This window comes from Ranitomeya variabilis, chromosome 2 (genome assembly GCF_051348905.1).
Source record: "Ranitomeya variabilis isolate aRanVar5 chromosome 2, aRanVar5.hap1, whole genome shotgun sequence".
NCBI lineage: Eukaryota > Metazoa > Chordata > Amphibia > Anura > Dendrobatidae > Ranitomeya > Ranitomeya variabilis.
The window spans coordinates 823,844,024-823,865,079 of NC_135233.1; the positions used below are offsets into that span (position 1 = coordinate 823,844,024).

The 21,056-nt window shown below is 43.3% G+C and overlaps 1 protein-coding gene across 2 annotated transcripts in view; it reads right to left on the bottom strand.

Annotated features, from left to right (window-relative positions):
• Nucleotides 1-21,056, bottom strand: part of LRRC1 (leucine rich repeat containing 1) — a 225,013-nt gene that overhangs the window by 37,444 nt on the left and 166,513 nt on the right. For both annotated transcript variants that reach the window (XM_077290021.1, XM_077290023.1), the window contains exon 9: nucleotides 20,772-20,890. In XM_077290021.1, coding sequence (XP_077146136.1) covers nucleotides 20,772-20,890 — 119 coding nt within the window. The remainder of the gene's footprint in view (nucleotides 1-20,771; nucleotides 20,891-21,056) is intronic.

The following is a 21,056-nucleotide window of genomic DNA, read 5'->3' on the forward strand; positions in this document are numbered from 1 at the left end:
ACAAAGTAATCCATCTGAAGGGGTTAACTAATATTACAGGCACGAGCTGCGATAAACCACTCGCTCGTGCCTGTAATCCCCGGGTGCTGAAAGGAAAGCTGGATCTGTACTTACATTGAGTCGCGGTGAGGCGCCCTCTGGTGGATGTTCTCATGAACTGCAGCCTGGGAACTTTTTCCCACGCTCCAGGTCATATGAGGACATCCACCAGGGGGCGCATCACCGCGACTGAAGGAAATGTAGGTCAATGACCTACATTTCATTCATTCGCCGGGGGATTACAGACACGAGCACCGCTGCATTTAGCAGGGCTCCTGCCTGTAATATTAGTTAACCCCTTCAGATGGATTACATCGTGGGACGTGATCTGACATCAGAAGGTATGTATATTGTGCGTTTATTATTTTGCCAAGCGAGGGTCAGCAAATGGATTGCGAGAACAATAAATTATTACAACAACCGCTGTGTTTATTTCATTAAAATCCTTTTTAATCATGTGTGTGTGTGTTTTTTAACCCTTTCCTACAATTGGATTAATAATGGATAGGTGTCATAATTGACGCCTCTCCATTATTAATCTGGCTTAATGTCACCTTACAATAGCATCTTCCAGATGTGCCTTTTCTGGGGTGGCTGGGGGCAGATGTTTTTAGCCACGGGGGGGGGGGGGGGCAATAACCATGGACCCTCTCCTGGCTATTAATATCTGCCCTCAGTCACTGGCTTTACCATTCTGGCGGAGAAAATTGCGCGGGAGCCCACGCCAATTTTTTCCGCCATTTAACCCTTTATTTTAGCAGCTACAGTGCACAAATTTTGCACATACACACTACTAACATTAGTAGTGTGGAATATGCAATAAAAATGGGGATATGAGATGGTTTACTGTATGTAAACCATGTCTCATATCATGTCGGGTTTGTGAAGGAGAAGGAAAAAGCCGGCAATTGAATTACCGACTTTTCACTAACACCGCTGCGTATTTCTCGCAAGTCACACTGCAGGTCCGTGTGGAATCCGTATTTTTCTCGCCCCCATAGACTTTCATTGGCGTATTATTTGCGCAATACGCTGACAAACGCAGCATGCTGCGATTTTGTACGGCCGTAGAAAGCCGTATAATACTGAACCGTAATATACGGCTAATAGGAGCAGCCCCATTGAGAATAATTGTGCCGTATGTAATGCGAGTTTTACGGACGTAGTTTCTGCGCTCTTACGTCCGTAAAACTCGCCAGTGTGACGCCGGCCTAAGGCTACTTTTACACTTGCCGTGTTCTTTGTGGCCCTTTACTGCAGATAGTTTTCTGCGGGCCATATTGCTACAATTTTCACGGTCTGCCGCAATGACGGACCTCAAAAAACTTGCAGATCGTCGTTTTTCGGGTTCTCAATACTATAGCAAAAGTATTGAGGGAAAAAAAGGCGGTCCGCAAAACTGGAAGTCACAGTGCACCGCAAAAACAACCTTCCGTTGTTTTTGCGGCCCCATTGATTTATTATGGGGCCCGTGTCCGTAAGCCGTGAAATATATCAAGCATGCTCGATATTTTTTCACAGCGGTAAATAAAGCCCTTACGGGCCACATTATGGGTGTCAGCTCCGAGCATTTCTACAAGGAATCTGACCCCCTTAGATTAGCATTTCTTCTGCAGTGTTGCTATCAGTGTGTCAAGAGTGGGAGAAGAGGGTTGCATTGACAATACAACACAATGGGCAGCACTTTGAACACATTTTAAAGTGGTCATAAACTTGTAAATAACTCATGAAAGAATAAAGTTATGTTAAAACCAAGCACACCATTGTTTTTCTGGTGAAATTCTCAATAAGTTTAATGTGTCACATGACCCTATTCCCATTGGAAAAAATAAAGTTGGATCTAAAATGGCCGACTTCAAAATGGCCACCATGGTCACCACCCATCTTAAAAAGTTTCCCCCCTCCCATATACTCATGTGCCACAAAGAGGAAGTTGATTTCACCAACCACTCCCATTTTATTTAGGTGTATCCGTATAAATTGCCCACCCTGTAGATCTCATGTCCACTGTTTTTATTACACTGGAAAAATTTACCCGAGATGCAATTTTTAACCCCTTCACGACATGCACCGTACATGTACGACGCATCTTGTGTCTCTCCCTTTGATGCGGGTCCGTCATTGAGCCAACATTTTTCCAAGCAAGTCAGCTGATTTGAACAGCTGACATGTGCCCACAGCAGCCGCAGATGGAATTGCGATTCACCCGCAGCTGTTAACCTGTCAATCTCTGTCAGCGGCATTTAATGCGATTGCGCCGGAAGCGTGTCACTAATCCTGTCCATCGGCATTGTGTCACATGTCCATGGGTCTCTGATGGGTTGGGCATGACAACCCAGGGGCCTGAAGCAGACCCCTGTGGTTGTGATTGCTTGATTTGCCATTTGTGCCGCCCAGCGGTCGGCGACCATAGAAAGTAAACATTTCTGCTACATAGAGCAGGGCGCTGTGTGTAGCACAAGCGATCGGATTATCACAGCTTCAAGTTTCCCATGGAGACTATTGAAAGAAGTGAAAAAGTTTAAAAAAAAAAAAAAATTTAAAATATTTTTTACAAAATAAAAATCTAAAAGTTGAAATCACTCACAGTTCCCCCCATTCAAAATAAAACATTAAAAAAACAATTTGGTATCGCCTCGTTCAGAATCGCCCAGTGTATCAAGATAGAATTAATCCGATTGGTAAACAGTGCAGAGAAAAAAAAAAAAAAAGACAATACATCGAAATTACGTTTTTTGGTCACCACAACATTGCTTTAAAATGCAATACCGGGTGATCAAAACATTGTACCTACACACAAATGGTATCAATAAAAACTTCAGCTTGGCATCCAAAAAATAAGCCCCAGATCACGAAAAATGGTGATGCCACTGTTCTCAGAAAATGACGCTATTTTTTAACAAAAATTTGGATTTTTTGTCACCACTTAAATAAAAAAAAAAAACCAACGTATACATGTTTGGTGTCTATGAACTCGTAATGACCTGGAGAATCATAATGACCGGTCAGTTTTAGCATTTAGTGAACAAGGATGAAAAAGAAAAAAAAAAAAAAAAAAAGAAACAGAACTGTGGAATTGTTTTCCAGTACACGATATGGTAAAACCAATGGTTTTGTTCAGAAGTACAACTTGTCTGGCAAAACACAAGCCCTCACATGACCATATTGACAGAAAAACCTTTTCTGCCTAGAGAGCAAGTTTTGCCTGCAAAAAAAAAAAAATGCAGCAAAATGCCATGTATGAACATAGTCCAACAGTGCTAAACGCTGAGCCACCATGCTGCTCCAGTCCACGTACAGTGACTAGCAGGGCTGGTATTAGGGAAAGTGGGGCCCTAGGCAAAAGTTTAAAATGGGGTCCCAAATGCTAACATATTGCACATCACACAGGAGCATTTCTGCTGTATTTACATGCGCTGATCTCAGGCCGCTAAATTAGTGTGATCAACAATACTGAAGTCGTTCACTTGTTTCCCGGCCTCTTTACACCACCTGAGAAAGAATGAGGCAGAACGATCACTGATAGATCACCAATAGATCACCATACAGTATCATGTTATCAGCAGCACACCTACAGTTTACACCGGCGATGTGCTGCTGAGAACAAGGATTTTGTTCCCACATTAACAATCCAATCACCCAATGAATATAATATTTACTGGATTGACAGGATTAGTATAGACAAGGGCTCACTAGAAAACTAACAGAGGACCTCTTGTGTCTAGCATGTGGACATGCGCAGTTTGAGAATGGGGAAAAATTGAAAGTAAGTAAGGTGGTTCTTATGTGAGCTTCACCTGGAATCAAATGCTTTGACTTTTAGGTATTTAAAGGCACCTCGGCCATGGAGGTATCTACACCTGCAACCAGGCGCTGCATTTATCTCTGATGTTATAGATATACACAGATTATCACATATGCCTCCTGAGGAACTGTGTCATGGGAGGGAAACGCGTCGAGGCGAAACGAGGTTGATGTTATCAAGATACAAGTACAGATAAGTTTGCCAGTATTGACTGGGTTTTATTGCCATATCTGTTGACCTACTTTTGGGCATAGTGCAATAAATGTTTATCCTTTGTATATGGATTTATGATATTTTCTCTGTTAAGGGCATATTGCAATAACTATCTTGGATGTGCTTCGTTAGGGTTGCAATTATATAGGCATGCTGTATATATAGGCATGCTGTATTATATTGCTATTATATTTCGCTTTGGGGCTCATAACTGGAGACCTCTCTGAGATAATCATTTTTTGAATATGTTGCACTATGATTCTTTATTATAGTTTTTTTCTGGCTAATCAAGAACTCTTAAGAGCGCCAGACTATCAATATTGGTTGTTTATACTTGGCAGTGTATTTTGCTGGTGGCTGATACTGATAATACATTTTCAATCGCCCCTATTTTATAGTCCCCTCATTGTTGGTATGCTCGTTAGACTGGTTTACAGACTCCGGCTGATCTGAGGTAATTTTCCTGTAGTGTCTTTGTTTTGAGACTGAGTTTAATACTACAAGTTGTTAAGGGACTTTCAGGGCTAAAAGGGTTAGCCTCCGAGGAGCGGGGGCGCCACATTGCGTGCCAACCTCCGCTGGTAGGTAAGGGTACTTCTCTAGGGATTTATGAGGGTAAGCAATAGCTATCAAAATATGATTGCCCCATTAACCCCTTAGGAGCGCCAGACTATCAATATTGGTTATTTGCACCTGGCTGTGAATTTTGTTGGTGGCTGTTACTGGTAATTATTTGCCAATCATTCCAGTTTATAGTCCCCTAATTGTTGGACGGCTCTTTAGACTGGTTTACAGATTCCAGCTGATTTGAGGTGATTTTTTTGTAGTGTTATTGTTTTAAGTTTGGGTTCAATACTATAAGTTGATAAGGGACTTCTAGGGCTATCAGGGTGAGCCACCGAGGAGCGGGGGTGCCATATTGCATCAAAGAGGGTGCCAACCTCCGCTGGTAGGTAGGGTTCAAATAGGGTCGACTAGTGTGAAGTAGATACACCCACACCCTATCCCGTATGACTGCCTTGTTAGGTATAAATAGGTCAACATTTCAGTGGCCTGGTGGCATTTTAAAATTAATTTAGTGTTTGGTTTGTTTTTTTATTCTATTTAATAATAAATTAAAATTTTTAATGGTATTAGTTTTCTAGTGAGCACTTGATGAATATGCAGCATTTTCTTGTTTAGTATAATACACCCCATAGTCCTCCACAAAGTATAATGTGCACCACAGTTCTTCATATTGTAAAATGCACACCCCATAGTCCTCCATATAATGTGCCCCATAGTCCTCCATATAGTATAACACTCCCTATAGTTCTCCATATACTAAAATACACTCCTCAGTCCTCCATATAGTATTATACACTACCCATAGTCCTCCATATAATACACTCCTCACAGTCCTTCATATATTAAAATACACTGCTCAGTCCTCCATATAGTATAATACTTGCCTCATAGTGCTCTATATAGTATTATACACTCCCCATAGTCCTCCGTATAGTATAATACACTCCCCATAGTCCTCCATATAGTATAATACACTCCTCATAGTTCTCCATATAGCATAATGCACCGCCATAGTCATCCATGTAGTACAATTCACTTTCCATAGTATAATGCACCACATACAGTTATATGAAAGTTTGGGCACCCCTATTAATCTTAAGCTTTATGTTTTATAAAAATTGTTTTTTTGCAACAGCTATTTCAGTTTCATATATCTAATAACTGTTGGACACAGTAATGTTTCTGCCTTGAAATGAGGTTTATTGTACTAACAGAAAAAGTGCAATCTGCATTCAAACAAAATTTGACAGGTGCATAAGTATGGGCACCTCACCAGAAAAGTTACATTAATATTTAATAGATCCTCCTTTTGCAAAAATAACAGCCTTTAGTCACTTCCTGTAGCTTTTAATGAGTTCCTGGATCCTGGATGAAGGTATTTTTGACCATTCCTCTTTACAAAACAATTCCAGTTCAGTTAAGTTTGATGGTCGCCGAGCATGGACAGCCCTCTTCAAATGATCCCACAGATGTTCAATGATATTCAGGTCTGGGGACTGGGATGGCCATTCCAGAACAGTGTAATTGTTCCTCAGCATGAATGCCTGAGTAGATTTGGAGCGGTGTTTTGGATCATTGTCTTGCTGAAAGATCCATCCCCTGCGTAACTTCAACTTTGTCACTGATTCATGAACATTATTGTCAAGAATCTGCTGATACTGAAAGGAATCCATGCGTCCCTCAACTTTAACAAGATTCCCGGTGCCGGCATTGGCCACACTGCCCCAAAGCATGATGGAACCTCCACCAATTTTACTGTGGGTAGCAAGTGTTTTTCTTGGAATGCTGTGTTTTTTTGCTGCCATGCATAACGCCTTTTTGTATGACCAAACAATTCAATCTTGGTTTCATCAGTCCACATGACCTTCTTCCAAAAAGAAATTGGCTTCTCCAAATGTGCTTTTGCATACCTCAGCCGACTGTTTGTGGCGTGCTTGCAGAAACGGCTTCTTTCGCATCACTCTCCCATACAGCTTTTCCTTGTGCAAAGTGTGTTGTATAGTTGACCTATGCACAGTGACACCATCTGCAGCAAGTTGATGCTGCAGCTCTCTGGAGGTGGTCTGAGGATTGTCCTTGACTGATCTCACCATTCTTCTTCTCTGCCTTTCTGATGTTTTTCTTGGCCTGCCACTTCTGGCCTTAACAAGAACTGTACCTGTGTTCTTCCATTTCCTTACTATGTTCCTCGCAGTGGAAATTGACAGGTTAAATCTCTGACACAGCTTTTTGTATCCTTCCCCTGAACAACTATGTTGAATAATCTTTGTTTTCAGATCATTTGACAGTTGTTTTGAGGAGCCCATGATGCCACTCTTCAGAGGAGATTCAAACAGGAGAACAACTTGCAAGTGGTCACTTTAAGTAGCTTTTCTCATGATTGCATACACCTGGCTATGAAGTTCAAAGCTCAATGAGGTTACAAAACCAAAAAAGTGCTTTAGTAAGTCAGTAAAAAGTAGGTAGGAGTATTTAAAACAAGAAAATGATAAGGGTGCCCATACTTATGCACCTGTCAAATTTTGTTTGAATGCAGTTTGCACATTTTCTGTTAGTACAATAAACCTCATTTCAAGGCAGAAACATTGCTGTGTCCAACAGTTATTAGATGTATGAAACTGAAATAGCTGTTGCAAAAAAAAACACAATTTTTATAAAACATTAAGCTTAAGATTAATAGGGGTGCCCAAACTTTTTCATATAACTGTAGCTCTTCATATAGTATAATTTTCCCAATATTCCCAATAGTCCTCAATACAGTATAATGCAGCCCACATATAGTATAATGCTGCCACCCCACAGAGTATAAATATGTGAAAGTGGGTTAAGAGGTGGCTCAGGGATAGGAAACAAAGGGTGGTAATTAATTGAGCACACTCGGACTGGGTCGCGGTTAGCAGTGGGGCACCACAGGGGTCAGTATTGGGCCCTCCTCTTTTTAACATTTATTAATGACCTAGCAGGGGGCATAAAGAGCAGAATTTCAATATTTGCAGATGACCCTAAACTCTGCAGGGTAATCAATACAGAGGAGGACAATTTTATATTACAGGATGATTTATGTAAACTAGAAGCTTGGGCTGATAAATGGCAAATGAGCTTTAATGGGGATAAATGTAAGGTCATGCACTTGGATAGAAGTAATAAGATGTATAACCATGTGGGCAAAAGTCATAGTTACTCACCGATAACGGTGTTTCTCGGAGCCCATGACAGCACTACGGAGAGAGGGGATCCGCCCTTCAGGGACAGGAAACCTACAGATACATAAGGGCGGTACCTCTCCCTCGCATCAGTTGGTTTACAGAGCATCGGAGGACCTCCAGGTTAGTTTACAACAGAGAAAATACCACATTATAACATTTCTTAACAGAAAAGGAACCCCGTGCCTAAATTGTAATATATGAACTATATAAATCATATGTGATTAAAGGTGCTCACCGCACTCGTGATGGGAGGGAAATAAGCGAGTGCTGTCATGGGCTCCGAGAAACACCGTTATCGGTGAGTAACTATGACTTTCTCGGTCCCCCATGACAGCACTACGGAGAGAATTGCAGAGATTAAGCTTAGGGAGGGACCACCGCCTCAAGAACCCTTCGACCGAAGGTCAGGTCAGACACAGAGGCTAGATTTAATCTATAGTGCCTAAAAAAGGTCGACGGTGATGACCAGGTGGCCGCCTTACAGATCTGTTCTATTGATACCTCTGACCTCTCAGCCCATGAGGTAGCTACTGCTCTTGTGGAATGCGCTCTTATACCGTCCGGGATCGCATTCCCCGTGGATGAATATGCCAACGCTATTGCCTCTTTTATCCACCTTGCCAAGGTACCCTTGGATGCCCGGAATCCTTTTCTGGGACCCTGAAAACAGACAAAGAGAGAGCCTTCCTTCCTATACTCCCTAGTGGAATCTAGGTATTGGACTAGACATCTTCTGACGTCTAGGTTATGGAAGTTCTGCTCTTTCTCATTTCTAGGGTTCGGGCAGAAGGACGGCAGGGATATTTCCTGTGACCTATGGAATTTTGTTGCCACTTTTGGCAAATAGGCCGGGTCAGGTTTTAGAGTGACTCTATCATCCATGATTTTTGTGAAAGGGGGGTTAGAGGACAGGGCTTGAATGTCGCTTATCCTGCGTGCCGATGTTAAGGCTACTAGAAGAATGGTTTTTAGTGACAGTATTTTTATGGGAATCACATCTATGGGTTCGAATGGTGGACCAGATAATGCTGAAAGGACTAAGTTTAGGTCCCATGAGGGCATCTTTTGGGTAACTACAGGTTTTGATCTTGTTACCGCTTTAACGAATCTTATTATCCACGGGTTGGCTGCTATATTCTGGTTATAGAGAGCACCCAGGGCTGCTATCTGCACCTTAAGGGTACTAACCGCTAATCCTTGTTCCAGCCCTTTTTGTAGGAACTCAAGTATCTTATTAATTGAAGGTCCCTCCTGGATTTTGACTTTAGATACAGACAAGAATTTTTTCCATGTTTTGCCATAAATTTTGGTAGTAATAGGTTTTCTACATTTTAATAATGTTGTAACCAAGTTGTCTGAAAAACCTCTTTTTATTAATAGTTCCCGCTCAAAAGCCAGGCTGTCAAATGCAAGTTCGTCTCCTGTGGGTGGAGGATCGGTCCTTGCTGTAACAGGTCTGGCAAATTCGGAAGAACCCATGGGTCTGAGACTGATAGCATCCTTAGCCAGGAAAACCATGTCCTTTTTGGCCAGAATGGGGCAATAAGGATCATCTTTGTTTTGTCCTCTCTGACCTTGCGGATGACCGCCGGAATTAGGATGGTTGGTGGAAAGGCGTAAGTTAGTTTGTGTGTCCAAGGAATGAGAAAAGCATCCAGAGCCTGGGGATTCCCTTCTGGGTTTAGAGAACAAAATTTGTTTACTTTTTTGTTTTTGTGATTGGCGAACAGATCTATTGTTGGGGTTCCCCACATTCTCGTGATCTGGTTGTAAACGGACTGATTTAGGGACCATTCGCCTTGTCTCAACTGAGTTCGACTCAGGTAGTCTGCTTTCTCGTTTTTTGACCCTTGAATATGTAGTGCGGAAAGGGAGAGTAGATTCGTTTCCGCCAGGCGGAGAATTTTGGCGGAGGAATTCATCAGTAACTGAGACCTTGTTCCCCCCTGGTGATTGATATAGGCTACTGTCACTATATTGTCCGAGAAAATTCGGACATGATGTCCTCGAATGTAGGGAAGAAATGATAGGAGAGCCTGATACACTGCCCAGAGTTCTTTTTGATTCGAGGATGCTGATAGTTCCTGAATTGACCAGTTGCCCTGAGTCACTCTGTTTCCCATGTGGGCTCCCCACCCCCTGGGACTTGCATCGGTTGTTATTACCCGGGATATTTCGGGTACCCAGGGAATCCCTCTTGAAATATTCTGGCTCTTTCCCCACCAGAGAAGGGAATGAATAACAGAGGAATTTAGAGTGACCCTGCTTTCCAGATTGTTTTTTAATATTACCTGCCATTCTAGTATGTGCCACTGAAGCTCTCTTGTGTGGAATTGTGCGAAGGGTATCGCCGGCAGGCATGAGGAAAGGGACCCCAATAGGGACATTGCCCTCCTTAGAGTCATGGAGGGGTTTTGCAGTGTTTGTGCTATCATGGCTAGTATTTTGTCCTTTTTGGGGCCCGGGAGCCGGCACTCTTGAACCCGGGAATCTAACGTCAGCCCTAGGAACTCCTGTACCTGAGAGGGTTCCAACTTCGACTTTTTTATATTTATGAGCCAACCCAAGTTCGTTAGAATAGTCATTACTCGGTCTCTCTGTTCTCTGCAACTTTGAGCCGAGTCGCTGGCAATAAGAAAATCGTCCAGGTAGGGAACTATGATAATGTTTTGTTCCCTTATGTGGGCCATCATCTCCGCTACTATTTTTGTGAATATCCGCGGAGCTATAGAAATCCCAAACGGAAGGGCCCTGTACTGGAAGTTTCTTATTTTCCCTTTTATGGACACCGCCATCCTGAGAAACTTTTGAGAAAGCTCGTGGATGGGCACATGATAATATGCGTCGGTTAGATCTATCACAACCATGTAGCAATTTGGAAAGAGAATCTTTATTGTGGATTTTATTGTCTCCATTTTGAATTTGTGATTTCTTACGTAGTTGTTTAAGTTCCTTAAATTTATAATTGTCCGAAAGGACCCGTCGGGTTTCGGTACCAGAAAGAGAGGGGAGAAAAACCCGTCCCCCATTTCCTGAGGAGAAATCTCCCGAATTACAGCTTTTTGTAGAAGGGAGATAATCTCTTTTTCTAGTGCCGCTTGCTCTATCGTCGAAGACCTCATTTTTGTCACAACATAATTTCGAGGAGGGAGGGAAAGGAAATCTATTTTTAGACCAGATTGTATGAGTCTTAGAATCCAGGTGTTGTTGGAAATTTTCTTCCAAGCAGGAAGAAATGTGGTGAGCCTTCCCCCCACCGCAGGGAGAATGTCATTTGGCGGGTTTTTTATCACGGGAGGTGTTGCCAAAGAGGTAGCCTCTATCTCGTCTTCTACCTTCTTCCCACTTATTTTGGTCTCTAGGTGGTCTTCGACGAAAAAATTTTCTACTCCGAAAGGACTGTTTAAATGGGGTTGGTCCCAGATTTGGAAACCCCTTCTTTTTGTCACCCGCTTTCTGGAGGATGTCATCCAGGGTTTCCCCAAATAAGAAGTTTCCCTCGCAAGGTATAGAACACAGCTTCAACTTTGTTTGGAGATCCCCTGGCCAGCTTTTAAGCCAAAGGGTCCTTCTGGCCGCGTTGGAGAGGGCAGCGGCTTTGGATGTTAGACGCACTGAGTCCGCTGAGGAGTCTGCTAGGAAAGCTGCTGCAGCTCTAATTGCAGGGATTGAGTCTAATAATTTATTCCTGGGTGATCCGTCCTTGATCTGGCTTTCCAACTGGTCAACCCATACCATTAAAGACCTGGAGGTGCAGGTTGCCGCGACTGCAGGTCTCAGGCTACCCCCAGCCGATTCCCAAGCCCCTTTGAGAAAGGTATCTGCTTTTTTGTCTAAGGGGTCTTTGAGGGTACCCATATCCTCAAATGGGAGCGCAAATTTTTTTGAAGCTTTGGCTACTGCCACGTCCAATTTGGGTGCCTTGTCCCAAGAAGTGGACGCTTCATCATCGAAGGGATATTTTCTTTTCAGCGAGGGTACTGAAGAATTTTTTCTGTCTGGTTTCTCCCATTCTTTTTTGATTAGAGTCTGGACATTGGAGTTTAACGGAAAAGCTCTCCGCTTTTTTTGTGTCAGACCTCCAAACATGATGTCTTGAGCCGTTTTATCAGGCCTGGGATCCTCAACCCCCATGGTGGCCCTGACGACTTTAACTAAAGCGTCCACTTCCTCTAATGGGAAACAGTGACGGCCCGAATCTTCATCAGAGGAAGATAGGGAGGATTTGGAATCATCAGAGTCCGCGTCCTCAGATGAGGATCGGACAGAGTGAGCATATACCGTCTCCTTCGCCTTTTCCTTCCCTTTTTTGGAGGATAACAGGGCATTCTGAACTTCTGATCTAATTATATTTTTAAGTTCAGAGGCAAAGTCAGGGGTTTCTTCACACAATAGATGCTGGATACAGGATTTACAAAGCTTTTTTCCCCAAGTTACCGGCAAAGCTTTGTTACATGTGGGGCAGACTCTATTTTTCTTTTTCTCCAGGCTCTTCTTACCCTAGTAAGGGAGAAGAGGGAGCCCTATTATAGGAGTGTATACTTTCACGAAGATCACTCACCATTCAGATGTGAAGGCAGGTACCGGTTCTGGAGGAGGGCCGGGATCTGGTAGTGGAGTCTCCTGAGGAGGGGAGTTAGTCCTTGCAGCAGATCTGCTGCGCTGTGTGGATCGACTGCTTGATCCACTTCTTCTGGAGCTCTTTGGGTCATTTTTCTTATGCTGCTGCTGCCTGGCTGGCAGCTGCTGGGAATCGCTGTCCTCCATAATGAAAGGGAGATAGTGCGACAACTAAGTGTGCACCATCTCCCTTTTTGAATCCGGCGCTCCCCCGGCGTTCTTCCTCATTTCCGGTCCTGCGCACATCCCCGGGAGAGGAGATATTACCGCGCATGCGCGCGGGGACGACCCGGAAGTTGATGCCGCATTTCCGGAGCGGCGGCCATCTTTCTTCACCCAGAGCGTGCAGCAGCCTGCACCGAAGCTCCGGGTGACCAGCGCCCCTTTGTCCATCGGAGTCCGGCGGCGGCCTCTCCCCCGCACACCCTGGAGAACCCCTCGGTCCCAGCGGTGGCGGCTTCGGGTGCCGGACACGCCGCGGCAGGAGCCTCCTCGCTGCCGGAACTCGGCTGCCCGGTCCCGGTCCTTGGATACGACGTCTTCTTTGCAGGTACTGCCGAAGAGAGGTTCCCCGTCAGGGACAGGAAACCAACTGATGCGAGGGAGAGGTACCGCCCTTATGTATCTGTAGGTTTCCTGTCCCTGAAGGGCGGATCCCCTCTCTCCGTAGTGCTGTCATGGGGGACCGAGAAACAGTCAATGAAAAAGACCTGGGTGTATGGGAGGATGACAAACTCACATTTAGTGGCCAGTGTCAGGCAGCTGCTACAAAGGCAAATAAAATAATGGGATGCATTAAAAGAGGCATAGATGCTCTTGAAGAGAACATAATTTTACCTCTATACAAGTCACTAGTTCGACCATACTTAGAATACAGTGTACAGTTCTGGTCTCCGGTGTATAAGAAAGACATAGCTGAACTAGAGCGGGTGCATAGAAGAGCGACCATGGTTATTAGAGGACAGGGGGGTCTGCAATACCAATATAGGTTATTACACTTGGGGCTATTTAGTTTGGAAAAAGATAGGCTAAGGGGTGATCTTATTTTAATGTATAAATATATGAGTGGACAGTACAAAGACCTTTCTGAAGATCTTTTTAATCATAGACCTGAGACAGGGACAAGGGGGCATGCTCTACGTCTGGAGGAAAGAAGGTTTAAGCATAACAACAGACGCGGCTTCTTTACTGTAAGAGCTGTGAGACTATGGAACTCTCTGCCGTATGATGTTGTAATGAGTGATTCATTACTTAAATTTAAGAGGGGACTGGATGCCTTTCTTGAAAAGTATAATGTTACAGGTTATATACTGTATACTAGATTCCTTGATAGGGCGTTGATCCAGGGAACTAGTCTGATTGCCGTATGTGGAGACGGGAAGGAATTTTTTTCCTCCAACGTGGAGCTTACTCTTTGCCACATGGGTTTTGTTGCCTTCCTCGGGAACAACATGTTAGGGCATGTTAGGTTAGGCTATGGGTTGAACTAGATGGACTTAAAGTCTTCCTTCAACCTTAATAACTATGTTACTATAATGCAGTCACCCCACAGAATATAATGTAGCCCCCTGAATATAATGCAGCCCCGCCATACAATATAATGCAGCCCCCATAGAATATAATACTGGCCCCCATAGAATATAATACTGGCCCCCATAGAATATAATACAGCCCCTCATAGAATATAATACAGCTCCCCATAGAATATAATACAGCCCCCCATAGAATATAATACAGCTTCCCATAGAATATAATGTAGGCCCCCATAGAATATAATACAGCCCACCTCCCCATAGAATATAATGTAGCCCCATAAGAGTATGATGCAATCCTCCCTCATAGAATATAATACAGCCCCCCATAGAATACAACACAGCCTACCTCCCCATAGAATATAATGTAGCCCTATCAAAAAGTATGATGCAATCCTCCCTCATAAAATCTAATACAGCCCCCATAGAATATGATGTAGCTGACCCCTCCACCCAGAGAATGGCCCCACAGTCCAGTACTCACTCATTGATATATTATTAAAAAAAACCCAAAAAAACACAATCCTCACCTCTCCTCGTGCTCCAGGCTCGGCTCCAGTCTGAGCGGCTGCAGTCTGCCCGGCACACAGCAGGGATGCGATGAAGTGACGTCAGCGTGGACCCGCAGTGGCAGAGGGGAATGATGGGATAGGGAGCATCAGCTGATATGTCGACGCTGGCGACTGGCTGGGGGCCTGTGGGGCCCTAGGAAGCTGTCTGGTCTGCCTACCGCTAATGCCGGCCCTGGTGACTGGCACAGGATGGAGGCATTAGTAAAGAGGTACACAAGTTAAACCAGCCTGGCTGTAGCATTCAGAATAGATTGGAGGGGAGAAAATAAATTAGAAGTTTAGAAGTGAGTTACAGTAATCCGTATGTGACAGGATCAGAGCAGCATTTTAACCAATGGATTTCAAAGACTGATTCTGGGGATGTTTTTGAAATGCAGGTGAACTGAGTGTGCAAGTGATTCAATGTAAGAGGTAAAAGGAAAGGTCTGAGCGGAACGTAGGCAGCATACCCTCCGTATAGTAGTGCCACACAATGAAATCGTGGGAAAACTCAAGACACCCGAGCAAGGACAAAGTCCTAGTACAGCCTTCAGCTCTTCTAACTCATTGATTCATGATCCCTGACTTCCAAAACAATTAGGAACATAAGATGCACATTTCCTAATCGTTGTGTACTTACCGTAATCTGGGACAAGAGGGTCACATTGTTGGAAATAATTTTTTTTTTTTTTCTTTCTTGCTTTGCTCTTTCCTGATGTAAATATGAAAGCCTTAGATTTCCGATAACAAAACTGAAGGCTTTTATATTTGTTTTTGAGAGGGCAGAGAAAGCCAGAAAATAGTCATTTACTTCCACTGCATTTCAGCCCAAAAGCCGAAATAGACAATTTCAATGAATACTTAAAACCTGAAGATCAGCCGCACGTGACCGCTCTGGTCAGGATGTATGCTCATTTCCTAAGACCTATTCCAACTCTCTGCCCTTAGAAAGAACAGATTTCTGTCAGGACCAATTACTCTCAAGTCCCAAGCAAAAGCGAAGCGAGGACAGCTGGAACGTCTGCGGCCGGGGCAGCATCGTGGAACAAATGTATGTGACAACACACGTATAACAAGTACTCTTATATTAGCATGGAAGGGATGAAGGGAGAAGGAAAGACAAACAAGGGAGATTTATGCACCAAAGACTCCAACTTCTCGCACAATAGCTGAGCGGAAGAAAAAACATTATTTCCCTGCAGCGGAGGAGTTCCGAGTGTCAGTGACTAGAACGGTCCTCTATATATAGGAAAGGCATGTAGCGTATCAGTGTACACCATCACCAAACCAGAAATGACAGCTCCTTGGAGTGACAAAGCCTACCCAGCTGTTCCCTAGCCACAGCCGCGCTGAGGTTCTGACTGCGGCAATGTCGGGGGTGCGGAGGAGAGCTTGTTGCACTTTTCAGAATGGAGTAAAATAATGGGCGGAGCAGAAAGTCAAACGTATTACCTTTTTTCTACTTAAATGTATGTATTTGGGGCACCAACTTTTTTTTTTCCAGTCAGGATTCAGAGAAAACTGTACCGTTTAACTCTTACATGTTCTTTGTTTCTCTGCAAAAATCAACTTTGATGAGGTTTGTGCTCAGAAAGACAGATCAAAGTATGGGCCGATTCAGCCATCAGAGATCACTCTGCAATGCACGGACTGAATGAGTCTCTCAACCCAAGCGTGACAGACTCATAGAAATACATGAAGCGGTCATGCTTGGGTGGGTAGATCGGTAGAGCAGCGTTCAGTCCTCGAACTGGTTGTCAGTGTTCCTGTCAGACCATAGGAACTAACTTCATGATGGACTAGGTTTTAATTCATTGCTACATGTAGTTTGCTACCCACCTCTGGTAATAAATCTATGAAGGAAGAGCACACAGCCAACCTAAATGGCACGGGCAGATTGTCTACACAAATTCGGCAGAAGTAAAAGGATCAAGCCCCAAAATACTTGTTAGACAAGGACCAAGACTTAGTCGCTAAAGCAGATTTTTCAGCAAAACAACCAGATTTTTATTTTTTATTTTTGAGCCATTAAGTGATATTCTCTTATCATGAATCTGATTAAAATATATATATATATATATATATATATATATATATATATATATATATATATATATATATATATATATATATATATATATATATATATATATATATATATATATATATATATATATATATATATATATATATTTCATTTCGGGTGGAAACCGTCTCTCAGCAGCAAAAAATAGGTGGAAATAAGGAGAAGAAAATTTTGATCTATTCTGGCTTCTCAACTAAAGCACGGACACTGGGTAATCTAATATATAAAGCTGAATGTGTGTGTGTGTGTATGTATGTATGTATGTATGTATGTCCGGGATTGGCATCTGAACCGTAGCAGCTACAGCCACAAAATTTTGCACAGTCACACGTCTGGACCCCGAGAGCGTCATAGGCTATGTTGTGAGGTGAAATTTTAACCCCGCGCTTTCCAATTCACCAAACAATTTTGCCCCTATCTACATAATGGGGAAAAAGTGAAAGGAAAAGTGTTGGAGGCGTCGCAGCTACAGGCACAAAATTTTGCACAGTCACACGTCTGGACCCTGAGAGCGTCAAAGCTATATTGTGAGGTGAAATTTTAACCCCGCGCTTTCCAAGTCACCAAACAATTTTGCCCCTATCTACATAATGGGGAAAAAATGAAAGGAAAAGTGTTGGAGGCAAATTAACAGCTGCCAGATGTGAACAAGGGGGACTTAAAGAATGACAGCGATGGCACCAAAGAGTATATACTGTACAGTTGCTAAGGTGGGGCCCCAACATGGGATAATCACACCACCACGGGGATATGAACACACACACAAAATGCGCCACACACTACCACGTGCTCGAACACATATACCACCCTCAGTGCACATTTCACCACACATACACCAACCTCGCCACATAAAAGTAGAAACACAAAAGTCGCCGCTCAAAACTCGCCACGCGCAAAACTCTCCACATGCAAAACTCGCCACACGTGCAAAACTCGCCACACGCAAAACTTGCACACGCAGAAAAATTGCCACACGCAGAAAAATTGCCACATGCACAAAAGTTGCAACACATGCAAAAGTTGCCTCACACAAAACTTGCACATACTCAAAAGGCACCACACATAAAACTCGCCACGCGCAAAACTCGCCATGCGCAAAACTTGCTGCACACAACTTGCTACACTAACCTGTCACATGCAACTCGACACACAAAAAGTTGCTACACGCATGTCGCCACACAAAACTCATCTCACAAAAGTCCCTACATGCATGTCGCCACACGCAACTCAACACACACAACTTGACACACGAAACTCGCCCTAAAACACACACAAGTCTGGTATCCTTCAAAAATAAAAATCTGATTAATAAGCAGACAAACTACAAGAGCAACAAATGTACCATATAGGAATCCGGCAGCTGTCAGTCACATGACCAGTCTATTATGTGTATGTGTGAGCTAATATATACTGCCAGGGGGTGGGCTTACTGTTGGCTGGGGATTTATCAGGCTGCCATTTTAGCTTACAAATACTGAGGTAAAAATACTGACCAAATAACGTGTGAACGAGGGCTAATACAGGAGGAGATGGCATACAGCTATATACTATATACAGGAGATGACACACAGGTATATACTATTTACAGGGGAGATGACACACCGGTATATACTATATACAGGAGGAGATGACACACAGATATATACTATATACAGGAGAGATGACACACAGGTATATACTATATAGAGGAGGAGATGACATACAGGTACATACTACATACAGGAGGAGATGACATACAGGTATATACTATATACAGGAGGAGATGACACACAGGTATATACTATATACAGGAGCAGATTACCTACAGGTATATAGTATATACAGGAGGAGATGACACAGGTATATGCTATGTATAGGAGGAGATGACATACAGGTATATACTATATACAGGAGATGACACACAGATATATACTATATATAGGTGAGATGACACACAGGTATATACTATATACAGGAGATTACATACAGGTATATCTAATATATAAAGCTGAATGTGTGTATGTATGTATGTGTGTATGTCCGGGATTGGCATCTGTACCGTCGCAGCTACAGCCACAAAATTTTGCACAGTCACACGTCTGGACCCCGAGAGCGTCATAGGCTATGTTGTGAGGTGAAATTTTAACCCCGCGCGTTCCAATTCACCAAACAATTTTGCTCCTATCTACATAATGGGGAAAAAGTGAAGGGAAAAGTGTTGGAGGAAAATTGACAGCTGCCAGATGTGAACAATGAGGACTTAAAGAATGAGAGCGATGGCGACAAAGAGTATATACCGTACAGTTGCTAAGGTGGGGCCCCGACATGGGATACTCACCACACACGGGGATATGAACACAAACACAAAATGCGCCACACACTACCACGTGCTTGAACACATATACCACCCTCAGCACACATTTCACCACACACACACACCAACCTCGCCACATAAAAGTCGAAACACAAAAGTCACCACTCAAAACTCGCTACATGCAAAACTCGCCATATGCAAAACTAGGCTCACGCAAAACTCGCCACACGTGCAAAACTCACCTCATGGAAAACTCACCTCATGCAAAACTTGCACACACAGAAAAATTGCCACATGTACAAAAGTTGCACCACATGCAAAAGTTGCCTCACACAAAACTTGCACATACTCAAAATGCACCACACATAAAACTCGCCACGCGCAAAACTCGCCATGCACAAATCTTGCTGCACACAACTTGCTACACTAACCTGTCACATGCAACTCAACACACAAAATGTTGCTACACGCATGTCGCCACACAAAACTCATCTCACAAAAGTCGCTACATGCATGTCGCCACACGCAACTCAACACACACAACTTGACACATAAAACTCGCCCTAAAACACACACAAGTCTGGTATTGTCCTTCAAAAATAAAAATCTGATTAATAAGCAAACTACAAGAGCAACAAATGTACCATATAGGAAATACGGCAGCTGTCAGTCACATGACCTGTCTATTATGTGTATGTGTGAGCTAATATATACTGCCAGGGGGGAGGGCTTCCTGTTGGCTGGGGATTTATCAGGCTGCCAATAGCAACCAATCACAGCTCAGCTTCTATTTTGCTACAGTTAATTAACCTGAGCTCTGATTGGTTAATATAGGCAACAAAGACATTCTCAGTATAACAAAGCTAATATATGTTGTGAAATGCTTCTATTTGCTTAGTTTTTGCCTTTTAATAATTACATTTCTATCTATTTGTTTTGTGGTTTTTGTGTGCAGAATAAATTTTTGTTAACACATTCTATTTTGCTAACAGCAGTCATTAACCCGGGCGAAGCCGGGTAGTACAGCTAGTTTGTTATATTAAAGCTAGGGAATGAAAAACCCTGCTCTACCAATACATCACTCTGGATTAGCTGACTTAGTGTGAAGACTCCGGTCACTTATCCCTAAAGTAAAAACGAGGGATAATGTCACCAGAAGAGACAGTCAATTAGTACATACATGTCAGCCGGCTGCTTAGAAATGGGCAATGGCAGCTGTCGCAAAAGTGTTATATGAGGCAATCAGGAGCCGCAGATGAAACAGTATTTCTATGTCTGAAGTGTTCACGCAGGCGAGCGAGCTACCAGGAAACAGACCCAGGAAAGAAGGAATTATATCCTACATCTAGGAATGTAATTGTAACTTTGGTGACAGTAAAACTACTGGCCATGTCCTAAAATGTCAGCAGAATGGGTGTTGCTATCCCCAAGGATTAACTTCCTAGGCCAGGCCAATTGTCAATACATTCGGGAGATAAAGGAAAAATAAATGCCAATAAAACTACCCATTTTATATGAAAAATACGATCTCGATGGATGCTGTTCAAGAAGAATTAAATACCAGCCATTAACATTGACCGGAACCACAGGCAGCACAAGTGGTGACCTATAATCCATGGATGCCCTCAAAGGACACTGTGCAAGTGGAACATAGCTGTCAGCAAGCACTAGATTCCTGTCAGAGCAAATTACATTGTACACACAAGAAACGCTGCCTGTTTACCACGGACGAGATATTCACGTGTTCTCCTCGCGCTAGAAACAAAAGTGGAGAGGGAGACAACAGGCCATGGTGCCAGCAGCTCCAGAGCACCATGAACAAGCCGACAATCACTGAGCCATGTATTCTGTACACTCACCAAGAGTTGGTTTTCGGTTAGGACTAGCTCGGTAAGGCCCTCACATTCTCCAATGCATTCGGTAAGCTGCATCAGCCGATTCTGGTCCACTTTAAGAATTGACAGCTTCTTAAGCCTCCCTGGGGACAGAAAAGGTGTTCTCAACAAACCAGAATGGCGCATTGTGTCACACACTGATAGACAGAAGTCTATTACAATTCTCATTGCTTCTTAACAAGTGCACTACATACAGCTGAACTAGACTGGATTTACATTGGATGAAGACCACCATCTTCGTCTTACTTG